The sequence below is a fragment of the Neomonachus schauinslandi genome, chromosome 5, assembly GCF_002201575.2.
Source record: "Neomonachus schauinslandi chromosome 5, ASM220157v2, whole genome shotgun sequence".
NCBI lineage: Eukaryota > Metazoa > Chordata > Mammalia > Carnivora > Phocidae > Neomonachus > Neomonachus schauinslandi.
Window position 1 is genome coordinate 64230868 of NC_058407.1, and position 26673 is coordinate 64257540.

Consider the following 26673-nt stretch of genomic DNA (forward strand, 5'->3'; position numbering starts at 1 on the left):
AGTCTTCAGAGAGCATGACTACTCTAGACCCTTCAGCATCATGAGAACCAGTGTGTGTCTTCCCAGACTTGTTACTCTGACACCTGCCATTCATGAGGTCAAGACCCCTTTGGTGGTCTTTTCTGTACCCTAAGGGAGTTCTTCCCTTAGTCTCCTCACCCTCACCCATCCCAGCCTAACCTGGTCATTGGGCTTCTGATGAGGCAGTGGCGGGGGCTTCGGATCCATGGCATGGTTTCCTCTGGGCGCACTCCTGGATCACGGGACCGCCAGAAGCTGAAGTTCTGAGCATCAGTCAAGGGGACTCTGAAGACCTGATTGGGGACTTGAATGGTTGGGGAGGGCAGGTTATCCAGTATCTTCAAGTTCTTTCTCCCTTTTGTGCCTCACGGCAGCACAAGCCCAACCTAGCAACTGGGCCCGACCGTGTACTGAGAAGTCCTGGGAATCTGGCCACCACACCCAGCTTCACTTCCGGATTCCAGCATCTCACACCCTTCATGGTCAGTTGAATCAGTCATGGTTCTTCCTGCTGCTACTAAGCCCATTTCCAAGAGAGCTTTCCCCAAGTGCTAAGATGGTGGAAAAACAGGTGGTCAACCCACTCGGGAAATGTGCAAGCCCCCATCCCCCAGGCTTAATCATCCTCTTTCCCTTCCCCCTTCTCTGAAAAAATTCCTTCTTTTTCTCATTCCAGGTAATTCTCTGAAACTAAGCAATGATACCACCTCATATTTAGATACTGCTAATAGATTCATTTATCAAGTGCCTATCACGTTCTAAATGTATTAGGTGTTCTTAAGATTTTGAAATAGTATCAGACTTACCTAGTTTTTTTGGTGTTTTTATTCTTGATGTGGATAAATCTAATTAAACCATTGTATAAAATTTGTATATTCTTTAAACTTAGATTTATAGCCTAATATTCTGGCTATATAGTCTTTATAATCATTATTTTTAAAAATCTGTAATATACCATTGAGTAGATGGTACATTTTTGACTTAGTTGTTTCCCTATTGATTGATTATAAGCTCTTAAAAAGAATTTGCTATTAGGAATAACTCTTAGATACTCTACCCATGTCTTTTTAAATTTCTGAAAGTACCTTAGTTTTTTTTTTTTTTTTTAAAGATTTTATTTATTTATTTGAGAGAGAGAATGAGAGAGAGAGAGCATGAGAGGGGGGAGGGTCAGAGGGAGAAGCAGACTCCCTGCCGAGCAGGAAGCCTGATGCGGGACTCGATCCCGGGACTCCAGGATCATGACCTGAGCCGAAGGCAGTCGCTTAACCAACTGAGCCACCGAGGCGCCCTACCTTAGTTTTTTAAATTAAACTTTAATTTTGAGATAATTATGGATTCACACATAGTTGTAAGAAATGATTCACATAGATCCTGTGTACGCTTTACCCAATTTCCCCCAATAGGGAAAGGGAGCTGCCCCCCCCCATTTTTAAAAGATTTTATTTATTTATTTGACAGAGCACAAGTAAGGGGAGCGGCAGGCAGGGGGAGAGGGAGAAGCAAGGCTTCCCACTGATTGGGGAGCCCGATGCGGGACTCCATCCCAGGACTCCGGGATAGGGACCTGAGCAGAAGGCAGACTGCTTAACGCACTGAGCCCCCCAGGCGCCCCAGGAGTTGCCCTTTTATAGCCATGCCCTCCTAGCCCCTCATGGTGTTCATTTCTATAATTTTGTCATTTAAGAATGTTATATAAATGGCATCATACAGTATGTGATCTTTTGGGGACTGGCTTTCTTTGCATAGCATAACTCCCTGAAGATTCCTAGAAGTTCTCGCATGTATCAGTAGTGATGCTTTTTTAAATGTACATTTTCTCTAACTTGCACAACAATGTTAGAGTATGATTCCCATTTTCAGGTGGTTCAGAGAGGTTGAGTGGTTAAAGGAACTTGCCCAAGGTCACACAATTTGTTTGGAGTTTAAACTCAGTTCAAATTCCAAAGCCAGTGTTTGGTCTACCACTCCTCACAGGCATAGCACCTAATATACAAAGTACTGTCCTAAATTGTCTCATTTTGTTGTGATCCTCACAATTCTGTAAGGTTGGTAGAGCAGGCATTTTCTTTTCTTTTTCTTAATGAGAAAGCAGATTAATAGAAGATATGTGGCTACCCAAAGTAAGACACTTAAAAGAGGCAGAACTAGGACTCCAATATGGAGCTTCTGCTTCCAAGTCTGATTCAATTTGTTTTATCTTGCTCACTCCACCATTCAAGTCTACTTTCACCCTCCTTTTCTCAGTTTCCCTTCTTGGCTGTTTTTTTCCCCCTGCCCTATAACCATGCCCCATCACAGCCCAACCATTCTTTACAAACTCAGGCATATCTATTCTGTCTCTAGCATGGTGCCCACCCCAGGATACTTTCATGTCTTTTTTTTTTTTTTTTTAAAGATTTTATTTATTTGAGAGAGACCGAGAGAGAGAGCACAAGCAGGGGGAATAGCAGAGGGAGAGGGAGAAGCAGGCTTCCCACTGAGCTGGGAGCCATACCGGGGCTTGATCCCAGGAGCCCCAGATCATGACCTGAGCCAAAGGCAGAAGCTTAACTGACTGAGCCACCCAGACTCAATACTTACATGTCTTTAACAACACCTTCTTTACAGCTTCGTGGTACCTTTTGTGGCTATTCTGGTGCACAGAATAATTCCCATCTTCTGGGATAATAGGGGGAAGCCTAGTGGGCACCAGTTCCTTCTGGTCTGAAACAAGAGCAGACTTGTTATGAGTACTTAGCAAATAGGGCTATTTGACTTTCTGAGTCTCTAGTCTCCATGCCAACCAGGCACACGGCAGGGATCTCTCCTTGCCACTCAAATCTGATCTTAGGATCTCAGATGTCAAATTACAATGCCTGTGTCAGGAGGGAGGGAGGGAGAACCCAGTGATCATGAGACCTCCCTCACCATTCTCTTGCTCCTCTCTGACTCCTGGGTTTTGAGTGGTCTCCTACTGGAATCAGGATATTGACAGATACTTAGGGTTAGTGCAGGTGAAAAAGGTCCTTTATCTGGATGGACACTCATTTCCTGGAATTGGCATATTTGCAGAACTTTAATTGGTCTAATAGGGAAGTTACGTTTGAGCTAAGTCTTGGAGGATAAGGAGGAGTCCATGGGACATAGTGGTATCAGGAAGAGCATTTCAGGCAGCAGGATAGCAAGTGTGTAGAAGATAGCAGCAGTAGAGAGGTTTCAGCTTGCTATTGATTTGGAGCCTGATTAGTGCAAGATAAAGTAGAGAGGGGCAGGGAAGGGGCTGGAAAAGTAGTGTAGAGTAAGGTAAGGTTAGGTAGGGTAGAGTAGGTCAGTGTAGACCTAGCATTCTTTTTTCTTTTTTTTTTTTTTTTAAGATTTTATTTATTTGAGAGAGAGAGAATGGATGGGGCAAGGGGCAGAGGGAAAGGAAGAAGCAGACTCTCCACCCAGTAGGGAGCCCAGTGTGGGGCTCGATCCCAGGACCGAGGGATCATGACCTGAGCTGAAGGCAGACGCTTAACTGACTGAGTCACCCAGGTGCCCCTAGACCTAGCATTCTTATGGGGGTTTGGGAATCCCCTCCAAAGCAAAACTGGAATCTCACTATGGAGGCTCAAAAGACCAGAGCTTCCTTACCCAGGTCTGAATGTTTGTGTTCCCTCTAAATTCGTATGTTGAAAACCCAGTTCCCAAGGTGATAGTATTTGGAGGTGGGGCCTTTAGGGGGTGATTAGGTCATAAGGGTAGAGCCCTTATGAATGGAATTCGTGTCCTAAGAGGCCTCGGAGAGCTCCCTCGCCCCTTCCACCACATGAGGGCACAATGAGAAGTCTGCAACCTTTGGGCCCTCACCGGACCACGCTGACTCACTGATGTCAGACTTCCAGCCTCCAGAACTGTGAGAAGTAAATTTCTGTTGTTTATAAGCCCCCCAGTCTATGGCATTCTGTGACAGCCGTCCAAATGGACCAAGATGCCAGGCTCTCTTGCAGCTAGGGCATGGGCAAAGAGTTTTGGCTATGCCAGACACCTGCTTCAGATTCTGAACCAAAGAGGAAGGTTGCAGCGAAGCAGGGGCTATGTAGTCTTCTTCTAATGGGAAGTGGCAGCAGCAAAGCTGCATCTTACTTCTAGCAGCACATTCGGAGCCTGGGGTCCTTGGTGGCAACAGCACCTGCCACAGTACTGAACACAGCATCTGTGCCCAACCAGGCCTGCAGCGTGATTCAGTTACTGTCCACCAAACTTGCTTCTCTGTTCCTTTTACAGCTTTTATGTACTTCCCAGTATTTTTTTTTTTGTAAAAACGACTTTATTGTAAAATTGGCATACAAGTAGTTGTACGTATTTAATATGTACAACTTAGTGAGTTTGGAGGTAAGTATACACCTGTGAAACCATCACCACAATCTAGGTCATAAACATCCATCCCCTCCAAAAATTTCCTCCCACCCTCTTTATTGTTACTATTTATTTTGTGGTAAGAACATTTAACAGAAGATCCATGCTCTTAGGAAAATTTTAAGTATATAATACAGTATTAACTATAGGTTCTATAATGTACAGTAGATCTCTAGGATTTATTCATCTTATATAACTGTGACTTTGTACTCTTTGACTACTGCCCCTCCATTTCTTCCCGCGCCCCGCCCCCCGCCCCCGAGCCTCTGGCGACCACCAGTCTACTGCTTCTACAAGTTTGATTACTTTAGATTCTTCATATAAATGGTGATACAGTATTTGTCTTTCTTTGTCTGGCTTATTTCACCTAGCATGTCTTCCAGGTTCACCATGTTGTTGCAAATGGCAGGACTTCCTTCTTAATTTTAAGGCTGAATAATATTCCATTGTGTGTGTGTATATATACGACACTTCTTTATCCATTTATGCATTGATGGACATTTATGTTGCTTCCATGTCTTGGCTACCGTGAATTATGCTGCAATGAACATGGAAGTGCAGATATCTCTTTGAGATCATAATTTCAATTCCTTTGGATACATACCCAGAAATAGGATTTACTTTTACTTTTTTTTTTTTTTTTGAAGATTTTATTATTTATTTGACAGAGAGAGACACAGTGAGAGAGGGAACACAAGCAGGGGGAGTGGGAGAGGGAGAAGCAGGCTTCCTGCTGAGCAGGGAGCCCGATGCGGGGCTCGATCCCAGGGACCCTGGGATCATGACCTGAGCCAAAGGCAGACGCTTAACGACTGAGCCACCCAGGCACCCCTATTTTTACTTTTTTGAGGAACTGCCATACTGTTTTCCATAATGGCTGCACCAGTGTATGTTCCTATCAATGGTACACAAAGGTTCCCCCTTTTCACCACATTCTTACCAACATGTTGTCTTTTCTTTTTTTTTTTTTTTGATAGCAGCCATTTTTTGCAGGTGTGAGGTGGTATCTCATTGTGGTTTTAATTTCCCTGAAGATTAGTGATGTTGAGCATCTTTTAATATACCTGTTGGCCATACGTGTGTCTTCTTTGGAGAAATGTCTACTCAGACCTTATGCCAATTTTTAATCATTTTTTTTCTTTTGAATTATAGGAGTTTCTCATGTATTTTGGATATTAGTCCTTTATCAAATATGTGGTTTGCAAGTATTTTCTCCCATTCTGTAGACTGCCTTTTCATTTTGTTGATTGTTTCCTTTGCTGTGCAGAGTTATTTAGTTTGATGTTAACCCACCAATATTCTTTTTATAAATTCATGTTCTGCTTAAATAGGCTAGATTTGGGGCGCCTGGGTGGCTCAGATGGTTAAGCGTCTGCCTTCGGCTCAGGTCATGATCCCAGGGTCCTGGGATCGAGTCCCGCATCGGGCTCTCTGCTTCTTGGGAGCCTGCTTCTCCCTCTGCCTCTCTCTCTCTGTCTCTCATGAATAAATAAATAAAATCTTTAAAAAACAAATATAGGCTAGATTTGACTTGCATCTCAGAATCCTGAGCTTGTCAGGAACTGGATCAAAGTCTGCCATTCTCCGGAAATTGTTGTGATCACAGACTCACCTCTAGTGGAGAACGGGGATGCCACTTCTCTTCTGGAGTATTTCCCCAGCTCCTGCTTTTCCCCTTCATTCTGGCTTGACCCCACTCATTCATTTCTGTCCCTCCTTCCCCACTTTTGCACTCCAGTGGAAATCTCCTTTCACATTCTTTGAGAATGATCCTGCCAGAGAGGAGCACTGTTTGAAACCCTTCCTTTGATAGTTGAAGATTTGGACAGGTGACAGAATATAGAGTTCTGGAAACCTGAACTGAATCAGGGGGCTGATTTGTACTTCATCACAGGTTATAGCAATGAGGGGCCAGTTCCTGGAAGCAGTGTCATTTGACTTTGGGCAAGGTGGGGGTGCCAGAATGTCTGTGGCCAAGTAGATACGTTCTGGGGAGAAAGTAAGAGCACATTCCTAAGTGGGCAATGGGACCTTGACTGCAAGTAATTACTGGTCTGGGTGCAGGTAATTGCACGAGCTTTTTGTCTGGTTCTGAGGCCTCAGACTGATTGTCTGTAAGGGTACATCCAGGTGATGTTCTCTGTTATCTCAGTTTCTAAGTAGTAGGCTCCCAGCTTCCCATATAAATGGTTACTGTGTACTTGGAGATGTGCTGGACAGTATCACCCATTTGGATGCCTTCCTCCTGAATCAAGCACCAGTTGGCATACTGTTTGGATTGATTTTTGGCAAGCTAGAAGATACTTTTGGTAACCCATAATTTCCCCCAGCTGCCAAGTTTTAGAAGCCACTTGGAGTGAAGAGTGGTGAGCTATAGGTAAAAATCATGCCACAGCTACTGTGAATGGGCATGTCCCGGGTAGAGGGAGGCAATGAGCTCTTTATAAGCAAACTACACTGTGGCGAGGTAGATAAACTCACCATTTTGTGGGTAGACAGTGTAACAGAGGTTCTTCATCCACCCAGTTAATACTATGCTCCCTATAGTTTTTGGTAGTAAATAGATACAAAGGGCCCTGACCATTTCTTCTAGAACTGGGCCATAAATTGGGAGTTGCCATAAGACCACATCTAATACTTGGAATGTTCTATGAAGGACATTGGAGTGGTGCAAAAGTACTTGGGTGGATCTTCCACTTACTCAAATTAATGTTGCAGATTTTTCAATACTACGGCTTCCTAGGACCACTGGAGTAGTCACAAAGTCTTCCTTATCCACTACTGTGCCTATTGCCTCTGGTTAGTTGTAAGTGGGACTGACAGGCCACAATGTTTTCAGGTTGAAGAATTTTTAGAATGGGTCTACTTCAATGGCTCCCAGAATTCTGACTTCTAGGTTAGGATACTTGCCTGACTGTTCCAAATGCTTAGTACATAATGGTGATAATATCTAACACACATTACTTGCAAGTTGGTGTTGCTGCAAGCAGAGTAATACCACCCTGACTAGAAATTCACACAAGATCAGTTTGAGAGAAAATGGGGTATTGTACATAAAAAATGACTCCTATCTAGGATTTCCTATTAGATGCTGGGCATTAATCCCTTGAAGTTGGCTGGAGCAATAACATAGAGTGAAATTAGCTGAAGTGTGTTTGGAAGGCTATCTTGCATTTATTGTCTTCTCTGGCACAAGGAAATTGTCAGTGCATTGGGAAGAAGTGGACAGGAGCATGAGCCCAGGGAACTAGGGCACATTTTACATATGGGGGCAGTTCCTTTGCCTCTGTGTCCAAAAATATCTTCCTTAAAGTGGTGCACTTGTTCAGTATTCTGAACACATGGGAAGTAGATGGGGCATGGGATAACAGAGAACTTAGTGTTGGCTGCAGACTGCTGATGTAAAAGGGGCTACATGGATCTTCTAGAGATGATAACGATAAACCAAGCTAATACTTAGTGAATGCACTCAGCACAACTATAAAAGGTAGGCACTATTATTATCGTGTTTTACAAATAGGGAAACAGAGTCCTGGAGAAGTTTATAATTTGCCCAAGTTCACTAAACTAGCATATGACAGAGGCATGAATTTAACTCAGGCAGTTTGGCTCCAGAGCCCATGGTCTTAACTACCACACTAACCTGTTCTTGAAATCATCTAATCATGGCTTCCAGGCAAGACAAAGGACTATGGGAAAACATAAACTGATAGAACTAGCCTCTTGCTGGAATCCCTTGTGTGCAGCTCAATGGGAGTCCTGTCAAAGGTGTCTGCTCACCCTGGAAGCAGCCTGGAGTTCGGTGGGGCATATGATATCCATTACCTTGTTCCAAGGCAGATCCCTGCCTCCTTGAACTCCACTGAAATGTGGAGTATCATTTCCTATGTCCAGCACTGGGGCAACAGAAAGGACTGAACCCGGTGGGCCACTCTGCTGTAGATTGGACCACTCCCAGTGGGGAAAACTAGTGGGGAGAGGCTAAGACTCCATAGAAAAAGTGGCCTATTTGCTGCTCTACAGACGTAGGCACTCATCTTGCAGGTGCCTACTCCTTAGACTTTGGCAGACTGAAGCTACAAGTAGCTTGAGTATCTTTTCTCCTCTAATTTCAGGTGGATAGGGGATGATGGTCTGTAGCAGCTAAAGACATATGGGTTGTTTCCAAGATACATTTCCTTTCCTTTTTTTTTTTTTTTTTTTAAGATGTATTTATTTGACAGAGAGAGAGCACAAGCAGGGGGAGCAGGAGAGGGAGAAGCAGGGAGCCTGGTGCGGGGCTCCATCCCAGGACCCCGGGATCATGACCTGAGCCAAAGGCAGACGCTTAACCGACTAAGCTACCCAGGCGCCCCAAGATACATTTCTATAACTTCAGTAGGTTTATCCATTTGGAAAGGCGGAGGGGCTTAAAGGCTTTGGCCAGTTCATTCTTGGCTGAATTGTGCCATTCATGCTCCTGTTTGAAAAGCCAGAACTATAGTGCCCTCTGCTGGAGCCTAAGAATGGTATCCGCAGCTGTTTCCTAACAGGTGGGTCACCAAACAGGCAGTTCAGAGAGATCAGAAGACCTAGAAGATTGAGCAAAGAACATTCCAGCAGGGTGGGGAAAACCATCTATTATATCTTCTGACAGGATCCAGAAAATGAGAACGCAAGTGAGACATGCTCAACTTTTACCACACTACCATATACTTGAGATTTAGTCTTTCTTTGAAGAGATTCATTTAGAACTGGAAGAACAACTCTGAGGACTCTGAATTTCTCTTGGGAAGAGGAATGATAAAAGCAGCAGTGGAGGAAGATGTGTGGAGCTTGGACGTCATTGTGTCTGTGGCTAGAGGGCAGTTGCTAAAGAGTCTGGCAGGGAAACGTCATTTGTCTCAAGACAAAAACAAGCATAATCTTTTCCTACCACCACCCCCATCAACTTGCCTCTGAGACTCTTATCAGTGGGAAATGTCCTGAGTGTATATTTGTGTTCCGACGAGGTTTAGCCTCACCTAGGGTTTTCATATAACAGGGCAAGGGAATTGTCTCAGCAAAGGGCCAAATAAGAGTTAATTGGGTCTGAAATCAAGACCACGACAATCTGGACTAAGAGGACTGTTTAGGTACGAAGCTTAGACAGGAAAGCAGAGTTCAAAGCAGGTGGTGAGATAGAGTCTGCAAAGGAAAGGACAGATATAGGGCCAAGTTCCCCAGGAGAGGACAGAGAAGAGAAAGCTTAGACATTCAAGAGACCAGGGCATAAGGTGAAAAAACTCTGGAAACTGGACTGAACCTGCAGGGGCCATCAGTATTACAAACAGGAAAGGTGAGTCTGGGAGGGCAGGACTCTATGATTGGTGGACATGTAAGTTCTGGTCACTGGTGAGGGGTGCTCTTCTGTGGATAGCTGTAACTGGATGAAAAATCCTTTGAAGTCAGCCAGTATTTTCTGCTTCTCAAGGAAACTTAATAGTTAAAAATATTGCTTTCCAGGTATCCTATCCTGGCAAGTATGTCTTGAGAAGTGAATAACGATATTTCAGTCGTAGGAAAGGTATATATTCCACATGTATATAGTAACTTATATATTATGATTTATAACTTTTCCTGCAATTATCTTTTGTACAATTTTATGTGCTAGGTCTTAGGTGCATTACATACGTAATTTCATTTAATCTCCACAACAAATCTATAAGGCATTATTATCTCTATTTACAGGCAAGGAAACTGAGGCACTCTGAATTTGCTTAGTGTGAATTAGCCCCCTGAATCTGAACAACTTTGGGTACCTGAGAAGACTGAGTTTATGAAGTCAAGGACAGACCAAAGTCTGCTCTCCACACCCTGTTTTCCTCTTTGGTTTTTCTATTTTGGTTCTTTATCAGAAGGAAAAGAAAGGAAGGAGGCAGAGACTTGCAGAATATTTGGTTACATGTGTTGACTCACCTCTATGACTTTTCATTATGATGATAAGGAAAGCTTGAGTGGGCCCCTTTGAGTAGAATGTTAATATACTCACATCTACTAGGAGGGAAAAAAACCCTATCTTTCTTCAAAGAAAAATTGTGAGTGATTTAAAAATATCATTATAGTAAGAGTGTTAAGAATGAAAAAGTGTTAATATTAATAGGTTCATTTTTATGGTTGCTGTTAAAGCCCTTGCTGAAGGGCAAGGTTAAGATTGTGGCTAATTTGAGCATGGAAAACAGGCTGAAGTGCCTTGAAGCCACCTGAGTGAATGTGTTGAAAGGTGAAATCAGCCAGAGAATCATTCTAAAGACAAGTGTGGATTACAAGTCAGAGTCCTGCAAGATCATTTGGATTATGCAACTAAGGGTGAGCAGAGTCATGAACTGTGGGTTCCTTGAATTAATGGATGTAGCAACTGGGATTAGGAAGACAAGCAAAGTGGATGTGGGCTTGCTAGGAGCCAAATAGAATGCTGTATTTTACTCATACTCTTCCTGGCCCCTCCTTGTTAATTTCCCAAACCAGTTCTACACTTGATCTTAGCCAAAAGGCCAAGAAGCGATTCCCAAACCAGTTCTAAAATAGAAATGTATGAGGCAAGTTCCCCATTATGGTGGTTCACAAGCCCAAACCTCTCCTAGCTAATCATACATTGCAAGCAACCTCAGCAGTAGCAGGAGTCAGAACAATCTGAGCTCTGTTGTACTTTTCTGTTGATCTGCTGAAAAGATGAGAGCTAAGAGCTTAGCGACATGGTAAGTGGATATGAGCATTGGTGACTAGATATAAGTAGTTTCAGTGGAGTGATTGGGGCAAGAGCCTGACTGGCATGAGTTCTGGCAAGAGACTGGGAGGAGAAGAAATGGAGACAACAACCTTGTCTTTTGAAGAATTTTTCTGTATAGGGGGCAGGGAAATAGGAAATGTAGGGCTTTAAGATGAAAGAAATTGTAGCATGCATGTATGCAAATAGGAATGGTCAGAGATGGAAAAATTGATGCAACAGAGTATAAATAATATTGGAGTAGTAGTGTCCTTGAATAGGCAAAAAGATGGGAGCTGATGCACAGGTGTATGTGTTGGTCTTAATAGGTTGTGGACCATTCATTCATTTAATAAGACACGTGGGCACTGATACAGATAGATGGATAGACGTGGTTTGTGAGAGGTTATAGAAATAATCTTTTAGGGCGCCTGGGTGGCTCAGTTGGTTAAGCGACTGCCTTCGGCTCAGGTCGTGATCCTGGAGTCCCTGGATCGAGTCCCGCATCGGGCTCTCTGCTCGGCAGGGAGCCTGCTTCTCCCTCTGACCCTCCCCCCTCTCATGTGCTCTCTCTCTCATTCTCTGTCTCAAATAAATGAATAAAATCTTAAAAAAAAAAAAAGAAATAATCTTTTAAATACTTTTGTTTTCACAGTGAAAACTATGAAGTAGAAAGCAAGTTGGGGCGCCTGGGTGGCTCAGTTGGTTAAGTGTCTGCTTTGGGCTCAAGTCATGATCCCAGAGTCCGGGGATGGAGCCCTGTGTGGCCTGGGGCTCCCTGCTCAGCGAAGAGTGTGCTTCTCCCACTCCCTTTGCCCCTCCCGGTGGTGCTCTCTCTCTGGCTCACTCTCAAATAAAATCTTTAAAAAAATCTTAATAAAATCTTAAAAAAAAAAACCCAAAAAAGCAAGTCATTACCTGGAAGTGAGGATTGAGGACGTTGGAGGTCTAAGGAAAGAGAAGGTATGATGAGGCCTCCAGGAGAGTGAAAGAGTGCATGGAACAAGGAAATGTCTGACTTCTGGGCAGCCATAAGGCCCACCTGAGTTTAATGATCATTAGTGAGGCCTATCAGCCTGGTTGTTTTTCTCTACTTGATGAGTGCAAACTCCTTCTAGAAGTTGTGGTATAATTGGGGTGGGAAGGGGGAGAGAATGGAGAAAGAAATGGGAACAATAGTTTGAAGGTCAAGGGGGTGGGCCTTCCTTCCTTCCTTTTTCCCCCCAGATAGAAAAGGTTGCAGCACATTTGTATAGTGATGGAAGTGATTTAGGAGGAGGAAAAACTGAGGGAGAAGGGTATAATTTCAGGAGCAGAATCCTCGAGTAGGTGAGAAGGGGGCAGCTCCAGCGCACAAATGGTCATTTGACTCACTGTGCCAGAGGGAAGTTATACATGCAGTGGAATGTTAGATGTGATGATGGGAAGCCTCTTCTGATTGCTTCTATTTTCTTAGTGAAATAAGGAGCAAGGAAGTTATTAGCTCAGAGTGAGGACGGGAGAGAGGTTTTAGAGAATCAAGGAGAGATGAGAAATAATTGTGAGGAGTAGGAGAGTGACCAGAGAAACAGAATAGGCTTGTCAGGCAGTCCTGAGTGCCCACCTGAGATTTGTGGTGATGGTACTGATTATTCTCAGAAGACTAAATGTCCTAGGTGGAGAGCCAAATATATGCATCTTTGTCTTGATAGGTTTCTCTGGAGCTCAACACTCCCAACTTCCTGCTCCTAGAGTCAGTCTATGTGCCCCAGACCTTGGCCATGTGGGCCTAGACTTCAGCTCTGGGGCAGCTCAAAAGGCTTCAAGGAAATACTAGAAATAGAATATAATTACTATTGAATGGACTTTGAGGTAGAAGTCTGAATGACATGGTTGAAGCAAACTTGGCAGAGGGCAACCACATTGTCCAAATGTCTTTGTGGAAAGGGTAGTAGTACCAGAAATATTGTTCTAAGTTCCTTTTGTTATGAGGTCATGAACAATGAGCAGAGTGCATAGATACTTCAGGGTGTACATGATTAAAATGGCTTTTCAGAAGTGGAAGATGGCTTGCAGGCTTCTGGCTGGGATGGAGTGAAAGCAGTCTCTGATCAAAGTGGGGGTTGCAGGTGCTTTGCTAGTTTTGGCCTTGAATTGCATCTCAATTTTAAAATTTGCTATGAAGATAAAGCTCTAGCCTCAGCTCTATGCATGGCTGGGTCATTCTCATTCTTTAGGGTGTAGCTCAAACATTACCTCCTGGATTACTCTGTTTTAAGTGGGCCTTTCCTAGTTACTCTCTATTTTGGGATCTGCAAACTCAGTTGCCTGTAAGAGCCAGGCAGATAATGTTTATGAGTAAAGCAAACAGTAAGAAACCTGTCCCATCTAAAGGGGCAGCTGCTGTTTTGCTGTTTGTGATTATGTGGGAATTTAGGGCCAGTGTAACCAGTTCTAACTTTTTTAAGAGGTCAGGCATGTGGGTTTTACATAAAATCTCCTAATTTTTAAATATTGGTCCAAATTTTTAAGAAAAGAACACTGCAGGCTGAGTCTGGCCCTTTGGTCAACAGTTTACAACTTCTGATCTATTGCATTACCCTCCCCTTATTTCCTTCCCAGCACTTGTTATAATCTGTGAATCTTATTTACTTATTTATTGTCTGTTAGTCACTGTTGTATTTCCAGTGCTTAACACAGTACTTGGCACAGTCAGTTCCTTTATTTTTTTTTTTAAGATTTTATTATTTATTTGACAGAGAGAGAGATAGCGAGAGCAGGAACACAAGGAGGGGGAGTGGGAGAGGGAGAAGCAGGCTTCCCGCTGATCAGGGAGCCCTATGCGGGGCTCAATCCCAGGACCCTGGGATCATGACCTGAGCCGAAGGCAGACACTTAATGACTGAGCCACCCAGGCGCCGCTTTCTAGTTTCTAGTGAGATAGTTATACATTATCTTTTAATTTGACGTAGGTATTATGTTTTTTTTTTTTTTTAAGATTTTATTTATTTATTTGAGAGAGAGAGAATGAGAGACAGAGAGCATGAGAGGCAGGAGGGTCAGAGGGAGAAGCAGACTCCCTGCCAAGCAGGGAGCCCGATGCAGGACTCGATCCTGGGACTCCAGGATCATGACCCGAGCCGAAGGCAGTCGCTTAACCAACTGAGCCACCCAGGCGCCCCTTGACGTAGGTATTATGTATTAATCCCTTCCAATATTAAGTCATTGTATTCCTAGAATAAGTCCTACTTGATGGTAGATGATTATCTTTAATATATTCTTGGATTTGATCTGATAGTGGGATTTGTCCATTTATACTTACATTGGTCTATGGGTTCCTCTTTTGTACTGTATTCTATAGTATGTTTTATGTTATTTTATCAGTTTTGTGTTAGTATTACAGAATTATTTTCACTGTTTTTTGTGCTTTTAAAAATGGAATTATGTCTTAACATTATGTCTCAAAATTTTGAAAAAATTCCCTATGAAAATTGCACACACTGGGCAGCTGGGTGGCTCAGTTGGTTGAGCGACTGCCTTCAGCTCAGGTCATGATCCTGGAGTCCTGGGATCAAGTCCCGTATCGGGCTCTCTGGTCAGCAGGGAGTCTGCTTCTCCCTCTGACCCTCCTCCCTCTCATGCTCTCTATCATTCCCTCAATAAATAAATAAAAATCCTTTAAAAATTATTTAAAAAAATGCACACACAGGGGTGCCTGGGTGGCTCAGTCGTTAAGTGTCTGCCTTTGGCTCAGGTCATGATCCCAGGGTCCTGGGATTGAGCCCTGCATCAGGCTCTCTGCTCGGCAGGTGGCCTGCTTCTCCCTCTCCCATTCCCCCTGCTTGTATTCCCTCTTTCGCTCTGTCAAATAAATAAATAAAATCTTAAAAAAAAAAAAAAGAAAGAAACTGCACACACAGCCTTTTTTCCAAGCAACTATTTAGTAAGTTTTTCTCTTGTGATCAGTGATTTAACATGGGCTTATACTTTATTTTTTTTAAAGGTTTATTTTAGAGAGTGGGAGAGGAGAGAGAGAATCTCAAACAGACTCCCTGCTGAGTGCAGAGCCCAATGTGGGGCTTGAGGTGGGGCTTGATCTCATGACTCTGAGATCATGACCTGAGACAAAATTAATAGTCAGGAGCTTAACTGACTGAGCCACCTAGGCACCCCATACTTATTTATTTTAAATGTCTTGTAATCCAAACATTTACCAAAAAAAAAAAAAAAAAACCAAAACCCCAAAACAAAACCCCACAAACTTTTCACTTTCTTGACAGTGTCCTTTGAAGCACAAAGTTTGTAATTTTGATGAAATCCAATTTATCTTTCTGTCACTTAGGCTTTTGGTGTCATATCTTAGAAACCACTGCCTAATCTAAGATTTTTCTTGTAACAGTTTTAAAGTTTTAGCTCTTACATTTATGTCTATGATCCATTTTAAGTTAACTTTTATACATGGTGTGACGTGGGGTCCAATTTCATTCTTTTGCCTGTGAATTTCCAGTTTTTGTAGCACCATTTGTTGAAAAAACAATTCTTTTTCTATTAAATTGTCTTGGCATTCTTTTTTTTTTTTTAATTTATTTATTTGTCGGAGAGAGAGCACAAGCAGGGGGAACGGCAGGAAGAGGGAGAGGGAGAAGCAGGCTCCCCACCGAGCAGGGAGCACAATGCAGGACTCCATCCCAGGACCCTGGGATCATGATCTGAGCCGAAGGCAGATGCTTAACTGACTGAGCCCCCTCCCGGCGTTCCTGTCTTGGCATTCTTGTTGAAAGTCTATTGACCATAAGTGTAAGGGTTTATTTCTAGACTCTCAGTTCTATTCCATTGATCTATCTATATATGTCAATTCTTATGCTAGTACCACACTGTCTTGATTACTGTAGCTTTGTAGAAGATTTGAAATTGGGAAGTGTGTCCTCCAACACTGTTATTTTTCAAGATTGCTTTGATTATTCCAGGTCCTGTGCATTTCCTGAAATTCAGGAAATCTTGTCAATTTTTGCCAGGAACCATTACCTTTGGATGATATGTCAGCACAAAGAATTCTAAGAATCTAAATTGCATCCGGAAAGGGATCTCAAATTTATTCCTTTCCTACATCCTAACTCACATATTGAATTTGGCAAACATTTAGGCATCTCTAACTTGGTCCAGGACAAGGTTATCTAAGTTTCTATTAGTAAGTAATTCTTTAAGATGCTTTAATTTCTTGATGTATTTTAGAACATTAAATGTGAATAGCTCACTATTATAAATAGTAGAAGCTCCACTGAATAGGCTTGCTAGGTTAGTTAATGTTCTTCATTTCCTCTGAAAAACATTAAAAGATGCCTGCAACATTCCAGTTGCAGCTGAGAGCTACTCTTCAGCACATCTGCATACTTCTGCTCTCACAAATTAAACTGCATGGTTACCAAGAGTTGGTAGTGTCGTGTTTTTTTTTCCCCAAACGATTTATGCTAGGTTACTTTGTGATTACAATTTTGCAATTTAAATATTAAACTATTAGATTATGTGTTAAAAGCAGTGATGTGTATAAAAACTAAAGTTGAATGTTTTAGAAAAACTCAAAATGTAACAAATTACTGTAAACCTTGAGTTAAAATAGATTTGAGTTAGAAAATTACCATTTTGCAGCTCTCACAGAAATAATATTACTCAGAACCATCAACAGATACTAAAACTAGTGGGTAAAAATTTGATGAAGAATAGGGTATTTACATTTTTTCAAGTATCTTCCTGGAAGTGATTACAAATTACAAAACAAAAATAATAACTTGACAGTGGAGAAAACTCGCAAACCTACCACCTTAATCAAAAGGCCAATGTCAACATCACCAGTAATGGGACAAGATGACATTATGAGCCTCCTGATGTGACCTACTGAAGATATACTGCTGCTTATTCCTGCCAAAAATATTTATCCCCAAACTAATTATGAGACACATCAGACAAACCCATATTAAAAAAAATTCTATAAAATGTCTTGTATGTACTATTAAAAAAATGTCCATGTCATAAAACACAAAGGAACAGCGTTATTTTTCCAGATTAAAGGAGACTAAAGAGGCATGACAACTAAATGCAATGCTCATCCTTAATCAGATCCTGGAAGGAAAAGTTTTGCTCTAAAGGACATTAATGGGACAACTGGCAAAATTGTAATGTAGACTATAGAGAATTAGATAATAGTATTATTTCACTATTAAAATTTGCTGAGTTTAATACCTATATTGTGGGTTGTTTTCTAAGAAAATGTTCTTATTCTAAAGAAATACAAATTTAAATATTTGGGGGTATAGGGATATAATATGAGCAATTTATTGTCAACTAGCTGAGAAATATATCTATATCTGTTCATATATATACATATATATATACGTATAAATAATATATTTGGAGAGAGAATGAGAGGGAGAGGGAAAGAAAATGTGGCCAAATACAATTGGCTAATTTAGGTAAAACAGTGTAGGGAGTTTCTCTGTACTAATCTTACAACTTTTCTATAACTTTGAAATTATATCACCAAATAAAGTTTTTTTTTTTAAAGATTTATTTATTTATTTATTTGACAGAGAGAGACACAGTGAGAGAGGGAACACAAGCAGGGGGAGTGGGAGAGGGAGAAGCAGGCTTCCTGCGGAGCAGGGAGCCCGATGTGGGGCTCCATCCCAGGACCCTGGGATCATGACCTGAGCTGAAGGCAGACGCTTAACGACTGAGCCACCCAGGCGCCCCACCAAATAAAGTTTTTAAAAAATAATTGACCATATAAATTTCCTTCCTCTCCCAAATTTGCCAAATGCCAAAATAACAACAATGGCATTAACCTTCAAGGGCAAAGAGAGACAGAGAAAGGATACAAGAGCAGATGATACATTTCAGGAGAAATATCTTTTAGAAAATAGAAAGTGGACAGAGGGGTAGTAACTAACCTTTCAGAATGCAAAAAATTCTAACTTAAGTTTCTACAGTAGAGGATAGAACTAGAATTGGGCTAATTCATCTGAGAGGTAAAAACCTTAGAATGTAACAGGTACCATAGAAGGCAGGAGTAAAGAATATGTCTGAGAACAGGAAGGTGGATACTGAAACTGTGTCTACAGAACATGTAGCACAAGCAGATAAACCACTGCCCCAACAAAGATATAAAAGATTTCTCTGTCCAGCAATCCCGCTTCTGGGTATATATCCAAAGGAAATGAAAACAGGATCTTGAAGAGTTATCTTCACTCTCATTTTCATTCCAGCATTATTCACAATAGCCAAGATGTAGAAACTTAAGTGTCTGCCAATGGATTAATGAATAAAGAAGATGTGGTATATACACAGTGAAATATTACTTAGCCACAAGAAAGAAGGAAATCCTGCCATTTGCAACAACACAGATGGATCCTGAAGGTATTACGCTGTCAGGTAAGTTGGACAAAGAAAGACAAATACTGTATGATCTCATATGTGGAATCTAAAAAAGCTGAACTCCTAGGAACAGAGAGTAGAATGGTGGTTACCAAGGACTGTGGGGTGAGGGAAATGAAGAAATGTTGGTCAAAAAGTACAAATTTCCAGTTTAAGATGAATAAGTTCTGGGGATATGTACAGCATAGTGATTATAGTTAATAATACTGTTTTATATATTTGAAAGGTGTTAAGAGAGTAGATCTTAAATGTTCTTACCACAAAAAAGAAAAGGTAATTATGTGATGAGTTGGAGGTGTTAGCTAGCACTATGGTGATAATCATTTTGCAATACATAAGTATATCAAATCAACATGTTGTACACCTTAAATTTACGTTATATGTCAATTACATCTCAATAAAACTGGAAAAAAGTATTTCTTTGGAGAAACTGAATCTAACAGGCACTGCACTCCTAGCAAGGATTCACTGTGAGGGATGGCATATGGTGCAGGACTAAAAATCTGATGATTAAGTGAAAATCGAGATCCTCAAAAGTGTGACTCTCAATACCCCCTTCTCCTGTCCTGGTCCTACTATGCTAGCAGACAAGCATCTAACCAATCCCCAGGGAAACAATGACAGGATCCTTCCCTGGAAAAATTGTAGATATCCAGAGGAAAGCTCCCACTGAAGCCCACAACGGACTTCTGCACATAGGCTTTTAGTTCCTCACTCTTATAGTGGAGAGCCAAGGATCACCAGTTGTTTGACAACAGTCATCGTGAGAAAGAGACCAAAATAAACTCATAGGAAAAAGAGCACAGAGGAGACAGAACTAATGCAAGGAACAGAACTTCAAATAAAGTATAATATCCATGAAGAAAAGAGAGAAGATATGGACAAGAAAAGCCAGAGGACCAAAAATAGCCCTTGGAACTTAAAGTAACCAAAATAAAATGTTCTGATACAAAGGTGTGGTGTTTTTCATATATATCTACAACTTCTTAGATATTTCTTGAAGAAGTAGAGCTTACTTCCCCTTCCCCTTGAATGTGGGCTGCATTTAGTGACTCTCTTAACATACAGATAAGGTGGAAGTGACAGTCACTTCTGAGACTAGGTCATAAAAAGGCATTGCGGCTTCCTTCTCTCTTGGACCATCTGCTCTTAAGTTAGCTGACATGTGAGAACACTGAAGCAGCTTATGGAGAGGCCCATGTGATGTGAAACTGAGGTGTCTTGTCAACAGCCAGAGAGGCCTCCAGCCATCAGATGACTGAAGCTGCTGCTAACATCCGGTTTTCAACCACATGAGAAACCCTGAGCCAGAACTACCTAGCTAAGTTGTTCCTTGGATTCCTGATTCACAGAAACTGTGAGGTAATAAATGTTTATTAAGCCTTTGTGTTAGGATACTTTGTTACACAGCAATAGATAATTAACACAGAAAATATGAAGATAAAGTTGGGCAATCTCCCAAAGAATGCATTTTTAAAAACCCAAAGAAAATAAAGAGAAATATTAGTAAGTTAGAGGATCATCTCAGGTTTTATAGCTGACAAAACAGAAGTTTTTGGGTTTTTTTAAAAAGACTTTATTATTTGCCAGAGAGAGATAGCAACAGAGAGCTCACAAGCAGGGGGAGCGGCAGGCAGAGGGAGAAGCAGGCTACCTGCTGAGGAAGGAGCCTGATGTGGGACTTGATCCCAGGACCCTGGAATCGTGACCTGAGCAGAAGGCAGAGGCTTAACTGACTGAGCCACCCAGGTATCCCTAAAACAGAAGCTCCAAAAAGAGAGGAGAGAAAATAGAGAATAAATTAATACATATTAAAGGAAATTTCTCAGAAATGAAGGGCACAAATTTCCAGATTGAAAAAGTTCATGCAGTATCTACTGCAATGAATGAAAAAAGACCTACAGCAAATTCCATCATTATGAAATTTCAGAACACCAAGGAACAATAACAAAAAATTAGAAGCTTCCAGAGAGAAATAAGTCACATACAAAAAAATCTAACTGGAAGCTAGAGGACAATAAAGACATACCTTCAAAATTCTCAGAAAATGAGAATTTTCAACCTAGAATTTCACATCTGGAAAAACTGACAATCAAGTGTGAACGTAGAATAAAACCATTTTGGCTTCAAAAATATACTTCCTACACATTTTTAGAAAGCTATTCAAGGATATATTCCAGGAAAGGGAGGGAGTAAACCAAGAAAGAAACATGGGACCCAGGAAATAGGGAATAAAACCTTGGAAAGAGGCAAAAGCAAATTCTATAGACAAGAGCTATGCACCAGGCTTAGACAGTGAACAGTCCAGACGGAGTAGGAGAGAGGCAGTTAGGAAAAAAATAGAATGGATTTATTGTTTTGGGTGATTGAAAAAAAATATATTGGGCATTTGACAGAGCTGTTGAAATATTTGAGGAAAAAAGTAATAATAGTTAGCAATTCTTAACTCTAGGGCTAAGGAAAGGTTGAACAAAAGTTATCATTGTAACATTATTTGGCCTAGCAGTGAAGAATTTTTTTGAAGATTTTATTTATTTTAGAGAGAGAGGCAGAGAATCTCAAGCAGACTCCACACTGAATGTAGAGCCTGATGCAGGGCTTGATCTCATGACCCTGAGATCATGACCTGAGCTGAAACCAAGAGTCAGAAACTTTCCTGACTGAGCTACCCAGGTGCCCCATCAGGTAACAATTTTTACATATTTTTAAGACTACAACACTTGACTTAAACTTTTATGTTTTATTGCTGCATCACAAACTTAGTGGCTTAAAACATCATTCTTTTATTACCTCACACTTCTGTAAGTCAGAATTCTGGGCAGGCTTGACTGGGTCTTCTGCTTAATCTCATATGGCTGAAACTAAGGTGTTGTCTGGGTTGGGGTCTTATGTGGAGGCTCTAAAGAAGAATCCATTTTCAGGCTTATTCAGGTTGTTGGCAGAATTCAGTTTCCTGCAGTCATAGGGCTGAGCCCTTGCTGGCTGTCAGCCAGGCCACTCTCAGCTCCTAAATGCCACCCACATTCTTTGGCATGTGGCCCCCTCCATCTTCAAAGCCAGCAATGATGTGTCAAATTCCACTCATGCTTCCAATCTCTGAATTCCTCTTTTGCTGCTGGCTGGAGAAAACACTCTGCTTTTAAAGGGCTTGTGAGATTAGATTAGGCCCACTCAGATAATCTCCCTTTCTCCATATAAAGTAACAATCAAGGAGTGTTATCCATAATATTCAGAGGTTCCACCCACACTCAATAGGGAGGGGATTATACAGAGGCAAAGTTCATTGTGGGTCATTCTTAGAATTTTGCCTACCACAAACCTAAAACTGTGATATAACTATACTGGAAAAATCAGGGTGGGAGAGGAGCAGCACAGGGTGTGGCACAGGAACGCTAAATTCTCAACTGTCAAAAGAGGAAGGCAATATATAATAGCCAAAAATGGATAAATGGATAAATCAATACATATCATATGAGCATTTCTTTAGAAGACTCGTTTTTCATTATAAGCTTTTTAGCACTATTACATTTAATATTATTTTGAAAAAGAATTGCAAAGATTACTCTTTATTAAAGATTTTATTTGTTTATTTTAGAGAGAGAGAAAAAGCATGTGCACATGTCCGGGGAAGAGGCAGAGGGGGAGCGAAAGGGACAAGCAGATTCTGGGCTGAGCGCAAAGCCCAATGTGGGGCTTGATCCCATGACCCTGAGATGACCACCTCAGCCAAAACCAAGAGTCAGACACTTAACCAACTGACCCACCCAGGTGCCCCAAGAATTATAAATAACTTTTAAATACTTCTGATTAGACATGAAGAAGATAACTGAAAGTTTTGAAAAATACAAAAATCATAAAAAAATAAGTTTGCTTTGCAAATGCTTGACTCCACTTTAAATAGACACAAACGGAAATGATACATGATGCACTGTGGGGGCAAAGAGGCCATGGTACTCATCAATAGACACATTTTCAAAGAAATGGAATTGGCACCATATAAAAAAAAACTGGTGAATCTACAGTTACACATATTAAGTGAAACTAAAATGTATAAGGTATGTATCTTTTCTTGATTTCCCAATTTACAATGTAATCTTTGACCAACTATCTAAGAGTCTACTGTACAACAGTCTACTGTACAACAGAGAGATAGAGAGAGAGAGGGAGAAGCAGGCTCCCTGCTGAGTAAGGAGCCCAATGCGGGACTCGATCCCAGGACCCTGGGATCATGACCTGAGCTGAAGGCAGACACTTAACTGACTGAGCCCCCCAGACGTCCCTACATGGAGTTTTTTGATAAATACACTACAACAAAAGAAAATTAAATATTGTAAATGTAATTTCTCTTATGATTTTTTTTAAAAGATTTTATTTGAGAGAGAGAGAGAGAAAGAGAGAGAGAGAGCTTGAATGGGGGGAGGGGCAGAGGGAGAAGGAGAAGCAGGCTCCCCGTTGAGTGGAGAGCCCAACACAGGGCTCAATCCCAGGACCCTGAGATCATGACCTGAGCTGAAGTCAGATGCTTAACTGACTGAGCCACCCAGGTGCCCCCTCTTAATGATTTTCTTAGTAACATGTTCTTTTCTCTACCTTTACTGTAAGAACATATAAAAAATATACAAAATATGTGTTAACTGGACAATTTATGTTCTCGGTAAAACTTCTGGTCAACAGTAGGTTATTAGTAGTTAAGTTTTGGGGAGTCAAAAGTTATATGCAGATTTTTGACTAGGTGGGGGGTCAGTGCCCCTAACCCCTGTGTTGTTCAAGTGTCAACTGTAATTATATTCAATTTGCATGATATAGTACTTATTAACTGATCTGAACTTGCTAGCTTGATATCTATTAGCAGGTTTATACCAGGGATCCATAGTTGGTGGTCAGCAGTTTATGGGTGTTGATTAGGTTAGCCACACTCCAGGGTCAGATGCCTCCTGGAAAGATGGAATCAGTGTAGTAATTGCCTTGTCAAATGGTGGTTTCACTAAATTCTTGTCCCAGAAGTGAAACTTCCTAGTTTTCTATGGAGCAGTAAGATGTGGATAAACTTCTAGCACTGGGTTTCACCAGTAACTCCAGCAAAGTTTGAGTTTTAAGCACAGAAAACATCAAACTATTGTTTTGATATCTGCATATAATAGACCACATAATGACGACTCTGTGATGTGTGTGCATGAGAGAGACAAAAAGAGAGGAGGAACCCACCCAGTTACTTTTTCCCATGCTTGCAGAACACCACTCTGAGGCTGGAAAATTTTAACTTTCTTGGGAAGTTGTCCAGGGGCTATGAGAGAAGGTTACAAGACACTGACTCCATGGAAGAGTTCCCAAGTCAACAATTCTCCCCATTATCTAAGCAAAAAGTTACCATTCAGTTTCAGTGAATGGTGGGCTCTTGGGAATCTTGAGAACCTCCTGTTAGGGAATAGTGAACCCACCTGACATTCAAATTCAGGGTTTAGGCGTTAACAGATTTTCCTAGAAAGGCTGATCATCAATCACTTGTATAGTGGTCTGCTCACAGCAAAAGACCTGTGTCATTTGTCCCCATTACTGTTTGTTTTTTTTTTTTAAGATTTTATTTATTTGACAGAGAGAGAGATAGCGAGAGCAGGAATACAAGCAGGGGGAGTGGGAGAAGGAGAAGCGGGCTTCCCGCCAAGCAGGGAGCCGATGTGGGGCTAGATCCCAGGACCCTGGGATCATGACCTGAGCTGAAGGCAGACGCTTAACAACTGAGCCACCCGGGCGCCCCCCATTACTGTTTAAATGTGAGCACAGGCAGTAATGTGGAGTCAAATTCTGGCTCTATCACTGACCTTGTGTTAACCTGTTTGAGCCTTTTATTGGTAAAAAGGGACTAGTAATACCTACCTCACAGGCATGTTGAGAGGATTAAATGGAATCATGCATGTGGAATGCTCAGCACAATGCCTGGCATATAGTACATACTAAATAGATAGCTTCATATTATTAAGTGCTTGAACCAACAAAATTAGGGATTTTAAATAGAAGTCAGCAAGTAGACCTCCTCTGTCCAAATCTTGAAGTAAGCAGAGGGTATAATTGAGGGGGTAGGGGGAACAGTTTGTAGGGGTGACAAATTTGATGTCCAGTCTTCCTTCTAACCTTACATTTTAGGCCAACAGTTTGGCCAAACCTCCAGCCTCTGATAGTCTGCCACTGGAATGAAAAAAACTGGGCAAGCAGATGATATCAGGATACTTCCCTATTACCCCCATAGTTTTATTATTTTTTTATTTTTTATTAAAGATTTTATTTATTTTGAAGAGAGAGAACAGAGAGAGGGAGCATGCACAAGTGAGCGTAAGGGGCAGAGGGAGAGGCAGAGAATCTCAACCAGACTCTTTGCTGAGCACAGAGCCCGATATGAGGCTTGATCTCACGACCCTGAGATCATGACCTGAGCCGAAATCAAGAGTTGGGCACTCAACTTACTAAGCCACCCAAGTGCCCCTACCCCATACTTTAATAAAGTGAAGTCTTTCTTTCTGCCTAGCCTACAATGAAATTAATTAGAAATGAGACTCAGACCTCTTTGGATTGGTACCAAGTCTTGTTTACTAGAGTTTAAGTAGCTAACTGGGTACGAAAACCCCAGGCTTGGTGCTCAGTTCTCTCATAGTGAGAAGTCCCATCTAGTAGGGGCAGGCAGGGTCAGAGCAGCCAGGAGAGGCCTATTCTTGAAACAAGGAAAATTTATGGAGTAGGTCAAGTGTGTTTCTCTGAGAGGGTGAAGAGCTTCTTATTTGGAGACAATAGCAGCCCCATGGCATAATGCTGGGACAGGTGGGGGCCAACGGGGGAGGTCTGGTGTGGGGCTATTAAGGGATTTCTAGGGTCCACCAGTGGGACCCTTTATACAAACCTTACCTGAAAGCTGGGTATGTAAAACAGAGCTTCTTTGTTGTCATTAGAAAAAGGATAGAAAGTGCCTAATAGAGTCCTATACAATATTAGTCTCTCTCAATCTTAACTTTGTGTTTTATACTTACCAGTTACCCCCTACCTTCACCCCAATAAAACTTTGCTTTAGTACCTGCCTACACTTTATTTCCTTCACATATGTTCTCCATTCTGTCTGAAATACCCTTTCTCCTCTATTTCTGTGCTTTCAAACAATTTATCTTTTAAGACCTTAACCAACTGTCACATCTCCTCCAAAGTCTCCTCTAACTTCCTGTTTTAGTCATTCAAATATCATTTATTAATTTTTTACCTACAAGTATTTATTAAATCTCTATGTATTAGAGCATTAGAGCATTATGTATTAGGCACTGCTAGGCATTGTGGGTATAATACAATCAGATATTTACTCACTGCCTATTAAAAATCCTTCAGTGGCTCCCTATAAAATTAAAATGCTTAGCATGGCTAACAGCATCCTCAATTTTCTGGCCCCTGCCAAGTTTACAAGGCTTACTTCCCAGCACCTGTCTTCTTTACACTTTATCTGTACCCAAGGACTTAAGAGTTCAATGAATATGGCCCTCTCTCAACTCTCTGTTCCTTAGTCTGTGCAATATTCCCTTTTTCTCTACTTGGTGAACTCCCATCATCCTGGCAGCATTGTGTGAAGTCTTTTCTAAAGGATTCTCCTGTGCTCATTCAAATCCAATAGTATCAGGTACTTCCTCTTTTGTGGTCCCACAGTATTCCATATTTAACTTATTCATAGACTATATTGCAAATTTTTTGTTTGTGTATTTATCTTTATCCAATAGCCACTTTATGGCAGAGATCTTATCCCATCCATCCCCAGTCACCAAGAGAAAGCCTGGCACAAAACTGTACTTAGTAAATGTTAACTAAATGAGCAAATGAGTAATAATGAACATTTATTCAGTTGAACAGATTGAATGTCTTAATAAGGATATTGAATGACAGAAGAGGGAAACCTAATGGATAATCTCCCTACTCCATAATTTTTACTGGTGACCGGTGTAATTGTTAATTATGGGCGATAAAGCTCTAACTCAAGGTAGAAAAGGAAATGGCCAAGAAGCTCTTCTAATCCTCTACCCTATATTCCCCTTACTTGTTTCTTCAGTTGTGTCCCTTTTCTTGTTCCGAAAGGAATTCTGATAACCCAACAGGTATAAGTTGAAGAAGGCCAT

General features: G+C 41.3%; 1 protein-coding gene across 1 annotated transcript; it reads right to left on the reverse strand.

Moving 5' to 3' along the window:
• Positions 1–161: 161 nt before the first annotated feature.
• Positions 162–26673, reverse strand: TEX49 (testis expressed 49). Its single transcript, XM_044915204.1, has 3 exons — positions 26595–26673; positions 2605–2727; positions 162–325 (listed from the first exon to the last, which is right to left on the reverse strand). The coding sequence occupies exons 1-3, from the start codon at positions 26671–26673 to the stop codon at positions 162–164; spliced, it is 366 nt and encodes a 121-aa protein (XP_044771139.1).

What these genes read in the sequence shown, in the direction of transcription:
- TEX49 (XM_044915204.1), bottom strand. Translation starts at nt 26,673, where the DNA reads ATGGCCTTCTTCAACTTATACCTGTTGGGTTATCAGAATTCCTTTCGG. An exon ending in GGACACAACTGAAGAAACAA is followed by an intron (nt 2,728 to 26,594) that starts GTAAGGGGAATA and finishes CTCTTGTTTCAG; the next exon opens with ACCAGAAGGAACTGGTGCCC. An exon ending in GAAGGTGTTGTTAAAGACAT is followed by an intron (nt 326 to 2,604) that starts GTAAGTATTGAG and finishes CAACCATTCAAG; the next exon opens with TCCCCAATCAGGTCTTCAGA.